General features: G+C 59.2%; 2 protein-coding genes across 2 annotated transcripts in view; both read right to left on the bottom strand.

Annotated features, from left to right (window-relative positions):
* Positions 1-1,617, bottom strand: part of LOC113218378 (cuticle protein) — a 7,900-nt gene extending 6,283 nt beyond the window's left edge. The window contains exon 1 of the mRNA XM_052273699.1: positions 1,515-1,617. Coding sequence (XP_052129659.1) covers positions 1,515-1,526 — 12 coding nt within the window. The 5' untranslated portion in view covers positions 1,527-1,617. The remainder of the gene's footprint in view (positions 1-1,514) is intronic.
* Positions 1,618-2,199: 582 nt separating this feature from the next.
* LOC127750955 (glutamic acid-rich protein-like) lies at positions 2,200-2,676 on the bottom strand (the record flags this gene model as incomplete). Its single annotated transcript, XM_052273697.1, is given in 2 exon segments — positions 2,200-2,343; positions 2,479-2,676. Coding segments are annotated over 2 exon segments (342 nt in total), but the record flags the coding sequence as incomplete, so codon positions are not given.
* Between the last annotated feature and the right edge of the window lie 4,189 nt (positions 2,677-6,865).

The raw sequence follows: 6,865 nt of genomic DNA on the forward strand, positions 1-6,865 counted from the left end.
GAGAGAGAGAGAGAGAGAGAGAAGGGGGAGGGGGAGAGGGGCGATGGAGAGTGGAGTATCGCCGATCAGTGATCATTTCGCGAGAGGGGCGGACGGGAGGGAATCTCCTCTCCTCCAAGCGCTCGGTTGTGTGGCGCTGTTAGGTAAGAAGAATGCGGCACGGAGATGCACCGAGAGAGGAGAGAGGGAGAGAGGGGGGGGGGGTACCCAGAGTAGTGACAATAGCGAACGGAGAGCAGGGGGCCCCGCCGGCCCCGTATGTGATGCGTGGGCCATCGGATCATCGGCCCGACGGCCCGGCCCCGCGCCCCGCGCCCCCATTCGATCGGATCGGGACCATCGCGACGACTCCCACGGGTGGCGGGCCTCGGGTGGGCCTCGAGTGGGTCTTGCCTCGGGAGTACCGCGTGGGTCCTAAATCATGACGTGTTCGATTGCTTTGGAAAACTGAGTTCACGACCATACTCTTTTCTGGGAGTAGAGCATGGACCCTGGAAGTGCCCATCGAATCGTGCATCGTTGCCAACTTCCGCAAACGTCAACCCTGGTCCGCCCTATGGTCAACACGCACGTACGCACGCACACTCTCTTTCTCCGCACCGAATCGCACACGCGGACCGTGTTGTCGATTTTCTGATTGCTTTACGCGACTTCCTTGCTCAAAGCACCCCGCCGCCGCCGCCGGCACCGTAACTAGCCGCGCGCAGGCCTCCTCTCATCCCGTTGGACGCTGCCGCCCGTAAGCCCGCGGCGGCGGCGGGCCGGGGAGGCGAGGAGGGTAGGGGCGTTTACACGAAGCGACGCGGCCGTCCCTGTCGTTACGTCACGCGTATCGCATCACGCTGGCCGCGCCGGCGAGGGGCACGATGGTGAGCCCTCGCTGGACCGCGCCGAGAGAGGCTGGCCGGCGTTTCATAAGACGCGCGCATCCCCATTACATCCCTCTGTTCTCTCCGGGTGATCCCCCCACCACCACACCACCCCGCGCGGTCTCTTTACGACATCCCCTTGACATCCTTCTCGGGCACAAGTACCCTGCCGACGACGAGGATCGAGCAACTTGTGCTTCTGACCCCCCCCCCCCCCCGGGCGATAACGTGAAGGCCCTCCGGTGTGTCGCCGAGGGTGCGATGCAAGTCGTAGACGCATTGCGGTGTATGGCGTCCCTGCTCAGGAAAGCCAAGAGGAATGACACACACTTTCTTGTAGACATGTGCATTTCCGTTAATAATACTTGCAAGTGTGCGAGAATTTATACCTTTACTTGTGCAAGTGGGCGAATTGCAATTCACGCTCCAAGAAGTGTGCGACATTCCCATTCTTGGGTTTTCAGTACTATATTCGCGGCCAAATGCCGCGCTGCGCCCTCATTTGCTTGCTGCTGCTCACACTGCTATTCAGCGATATCCACGGTTTGGTGATGATCGGTTGGGCAGCACAGTCGCGAGATCTCACGACAGCTCAGGGGAGCACGACACACACAATCACGGAGAACACCAGGCACCTTTACTCACCTTGAGCAACATCTCGGCCGAGTTTAACAGATCACGCACACGCACACACTCACTCACACACGCACACCTCTACCGCAACGTACAGCACTTCTGACCGAGTGCCGGGGCCCCCCGACGCTTTTATACCTCGGACCGGCGCCGCGGCCGCGGGGAGGATGGTGGGGGCGGCGGGGCGCGCTGGACGGGGTCCTGGAGGGAGGCGGGCTGGGCGGGGCGGGCGGGCGTGCCCAGCTGCAGGGCACCGCACTGCCGGACGCCCAAGGATTCGAGTGCGTGGGAGGACAACACCCCCCGGTGGTGGTGGTCTTGAACACCGGAGCTGTTTTTGAGAGACACTGAAACATATGGTAAAAGTGAAAAGAAAAAGACCTAGTCACGTTGCCTCTTACACCCCTTCTTCTGCGTCTTCTCTCACTCGCGCGATTCCGCAGGGAATCGGGAGCCGGGGACGAATTGTGACCCGTAACAGCTGCAGCGCTGTGAACGGGTCTGCGGGGTGCAAGTTCCCAGCCGTCCTGCCGCCACGCCCCGCCAACGTGTCGATGGGCCGGGCGCCGCCGTGGGAGCTCCTCCCCCGGTCCCATACGCATGCGGCGCCCGAGGAAGCGGCGCGATGGTAAATAGGGTGAGATAAACTGTGATGAAGGAGGCTGCGCCGGCGCGCCGCATCGCATGTGATGGAGCTTCATCCTGCTGCGCTTTCCTCCACCTCTTGATCCTGCTCCGGCTCCTCATCCTGCTCTTGATCCTGCTCCGGATCCTCATTCTGCTCTTGATCCCCCTCCTGCTCTTGATCCCCCTCCTGCTCTTGATCCTCCTGACCGGCCTCCTGTTCCGCCTCCTGTTACTCCTGCTCCTCTTCCTTCTTCTCCACCTGCTCCTCCTCCTGTTCCTCCTCCTGCTCCGCCACCTTCTCCTCCTGATCCTCTGCCTGCTCATCAGCTTACTCCTCCTCCTCTTGAACCCCCTGCTCTTGATCCTCCTCCTTCTCCTGCTCCACCTCCTCCCCATGCTCCGACTTCTGCTCTTCATCCTCCTCCTGTTCTTGATCCTCCCCCTGTTCTTGATCCCCCTCCTGCTCTTGATCCTCCTCCTGATCCTGCTTCTCCTGACCGGCCTCCTGTTCCGCCTCCTGTTACTCCTGCTCCTCTTCCTTCTTCTCCACCTGCTCCTCCTCCTGTTCCTCCTCCTGCTCCGCCACCTTCTCCTCCTGATCCTCTGCCTGCTCATCAGCTTACTCCTCCTCCTCTTGAACCCCCTGCTCTTGATCCTCCTCCTGTTCATCCCCCTGCTCATCCTTCTACTTTTGATCATCCTCCTGCTCCTCTTCCTGCTTCTTCTGCATCTCTTTCTGATCCTCCTGCTCTCGCCCCGCGGCCTCGCTTTGCACCCGCCCACCGCGAGAAAGTCGCATCCGCCGTCGGATCGCTTCGCGTCGCGCCGCGCGCCGTTCTGCCCCGGGCTGGACGACGACAGCGCCGGCCAGGCCTGCCCAGGACAGTGGCGATGGTTTAGTGTAATGGGGATGGGATGCTCGCCGGCCTGAGACCCGCATTTAGTTGCGCAATAGTTCGACCGGGAGCGACGGGCCACCGCCGCAGCGGTTACAACGGAACGGGACTGCACAAGTCCTGAACAGAATCTTTGTGACGGAAGGAAAGAAGGACAAGGAACGCCCTCTTTTTTTTCGGGGGCGATGTTCCCAAAGCGGGGGACGCATTTGTGCTGTCGAAGTCCTTCCCGCCCGTTCTCGCCGTTACCTAACTTCTTCCTTTAAATTCCAAATATGCGTAGCACTCGTGCTCGATAGGAGCGTCGATGTTTCGGATTTGAATGCAATCCCCGAACGACAACGGCACGCCCAGAGGAGAGAGCGGAGGACGTGAAATTGGGGTAGTGGACGTGGGCGGCCGGCTGGGTTAAGTTTGAGGAAGACACCGTCGGTTCGATAACGTCCATGGTGTTGCAGAGGTTCGAAAATCGCGGCCTCGGGGCTGCGATGGCGACGGTCGGCGCTTTAGTGTGGTCGATGAAACAACCCCAGTGGGCCCGCTGGGCTGGGCAGCCGTTATGCTCGGTAGACTCCAATACAACACTGCGTGTGTGTGTGTGCGTGTAGTGTGCCCCACGCTGGAAGCTCCTTTCCCCCCAGCGGCCGCTACCTTCCGCTTAAAACGCGCGCAAGGCCGTCGTCGTCCTGACGTAACGCGGTCCCTCCAATTACATTGTAAAAAATAATAAAAAGCGCACCCAGAGAATAAAAGTAAAGAGGCAGAGCGGTCAGATTCCCTCTCGTCGGGCTGGCAGCAGCAGCAGCAGCGGAGTTGCCGGCCGGCGGTCACGTTGATTCGCTTCGGTTCTCTTTCCCGCGCCTCGGCTCGGCTCGGGCTCGACTCGGGCTCGGCACACCCTGCATCCGCATGAAAGTGATATAGTGAACCGAGCAGGACGGTGCGGGGGCGGGGGCAGCATCCAAGTCGCGCGCATGCGGCGGGCGCAAGGAGCAGGTCACGTTATACTATACGTACTTACCAGGGGGACGGTGGTGTTCGCGAGTGTGTCCTACTGAGCATGTATGTAACCGGGGCGCAGTCCCGTCCGTGCGTGTGTGTGTGTGCGTGCGGGTGTTTGTGTCTGTGTCTGAGAGAGGGCGAGAGGGAGAGAATGTGCGGGCGGGCGGTGACACGACGAGCTCAACTGACATGAGCACAATCACTACTCATATTCGATCTGAGTTTGCGACAACTTCCCGACGGCCGGGCGGTGCGGCACGTGGAGGTGAGAAGATAAGATCGAAGGCTTGAGAAAATCAATAACGGGATGTTGTTGAAATAAGGATATCGAAATAAAAGATGTCGACACGACAAAATCGAAGTTGCAAAACGATATCATCACGGTGGTGGTGGTGGTGGTGGTGGGGAGAGGTGGCGCGGGCAAGACGCACTGCGGGAGGGACCTCCCCGCCGGCACAAGTTCATACAAAGTGGCCAATTGCTCTTTGAACCGAGGCGGCGTAAACATCGGCCCTCGTCGGTGTCGGCGGGGCACCGCGGGCGGGGCGCGGTGGTGGGCGGCGGCGCAGTGCCACGGGAGTACGTATAGTACTACGGAGTCCGCCATGGGCGAGGTAACCTCAACGGCGGAAGTCCATGGCGTTTCTCACCTCTGGAAACACGAGACGACGACATGAGAGGGTGGAGGGAGGTTATGGGGGGATGGCGACGGCATAGCGACAACATGCTTGCACTGTGTTTGTCCACGACGGATCGGGGCCACGGACAGTCGTCGCCGTGTAAAACACACACGCGCGCGCGCGCGTGACGCTGTTGGACGGCGGCAATGACCGGGAGGCCTTTCTTTATTTTGATTCCGGATTGATCCACTCACTCCATCTCCTCCTTCTATACCCCCCCCCTTCTTTCACCTTCCCCTTCCTTGTACTCGGAGTGACTTGCTTCACAAACGACACCACCTATACAGCGACGAGATGAGCGGGCGCGTCGAAAAGGAAAGTGACGTGGCGCGTTAGGAAAAGAAAGAAAAGGAAAACACCGACAGAGAGAGAGCGAGAGAGCTATACGCATAACCTTGAATGGCAGTGCAGCGGTGTGCATCATTGCCCTCCCCTCTTTCCCCTCGCTTCCCTCCCCGCCGGATGGCGCGAGCGATGCACTCAGTGACATCACAAGGCGGGGAGCGGCGGTGGCGGGGAGGGGAGAGGTGCGGCAGACAGACAGGTTCAAGGACACTTTCACGCTCCGCTTGGGGCTTGCTTGCGCGCGACTCCGACTGGCGGCGGCTCATGGGGGGAAGAAACTGCTCTTCTGCAAATATATAAATTTATTTTATTTTATTTTTGAAAGAAACTCGACTTGAAAGCGTAAGTCGGTCTGCAGCTTGCTTGCTTGCTTGCAAAGTTTACGCGGTATATTAAAAGGAAGAAAAAATAAGTGGGGCGTTTGATCAGTCCAGTCGATAACTCTTTCGATCCGCAGGCGGAGGGGGTAAAAGATGGACGTTGCAGCAATGCCTCTCGGAGGGGCGAGCAGCAGCAGCGCAGTCTTCCATTTGCTACAGGCAATAGGCATCATCGCGAAAGCAGGCGCGTACGCTCCTAATTCAGACATCTATTTGACGTCGGCGAGTCAGGCGACTCTAAAAAAATATATAACCATCGGCGAAGCGGTTTTGTATTTTATAGTGTGGGACATGGTGGCGCATGCGCGGCCGGTAACGAACGAACGCGCACGACGGTGGTTTAACGGCGGCCTGGCCTGCCGGCGGCGGTGCGGAGGCTTCGCTCACCAGCCGATCCCAAACACACGGAGCGCCTTTCCACGGTAATTAGGTGTTTGTGACGCCGAGTTACACACCAGGAAACGCCATAACGGCTGGGAGAGCCCGTATGGCCCGCACGCTGCCGCACCCCGCCGCTCCGGGCACCCTGGGACTGGGGCTGTGCGATATCCAGATTTTGATTTCGCGATACGATATCGACCACGTACGTCGATATCGACTCGATGCGTCGAATCGAATCTCGATAACACATCGAGTTATATCGCAATATCGAACCATATCGAGAAACGATATGTTGGAAAATGGTCGATATATAGAGCGATATATCTCACTATCGAGCAACCTAGATATTTCGATATCGATATCGTATTGAGAAGTCGATATCGTCCGATATCAGACGACATCGTATCGATATCAAAATATAGTGATATCGCACAGCCCTACCTGGGACTCACTCCTCGATCGCAGGCGCGCGTTAGCCTGCGACGAGGGCCAAGGTCTGGTCCTCCAGCGGCCGGCGGCACAGGACCCGCAAGGTGAGACTATGGTCATTGACACCTTGCGGAGCTCTCATTGACCTCTCATCCACACCGACACGTTGTCCTAGTAGCCCATATCGCAGGGTCCAGACCGCGCGGCGACAGGCGCTGGCGCCCGCCGGCCACAGTGGGCGGCGTACGCCACACGCCGGCCGCGCCCCTCTCTAGTATTCCGATCGCACGTAATCCGCTGTAATCCACTTCCGTTGTCCCGACGCCAGGTCCGGCCTCCTCCTGCGCCCCTGCGCGCTAGCGCGGCTCTGGTTCCCCCGACGACGACGTTTTCGAGCACAGTAAGAGAGCGGTATATACCGTGCGGCCCCACCCGCTCCCCCGCTCCGGCAAGGCCACCGGGCTACTGGCACCCGATACCGGACCGGCCAGAGCAAAAGCGACCCATACCGAGTGGGATATGGTCCAGTTTTAATGCTAGTTTTTCTTCTTTTCGTGCACTGCCTTTTGATGCGGTCCATTTCAAACATCACTGCGTGGCCCTTAGGTGCCCCCCCCCCCCCC

The sequence above is a fragment of the Frankliniella occidentalis genome, unplaced genomic scaffold (assembly GCF_000697945.3).
Source record: "Frankliniella occidentalis isolate FOCC.00 unplaced genomic scaffold, Focc_3.1 Scaffold294, whole genome shotgun sequence".
NCBI classification, from domain to species: domain Eukaryota; kingdom Metazoa; phylum Arthropoda; class Insecta; order Thysanoptera; family Thripidae; genus Frankliniella; species Frankliniella occidentalis.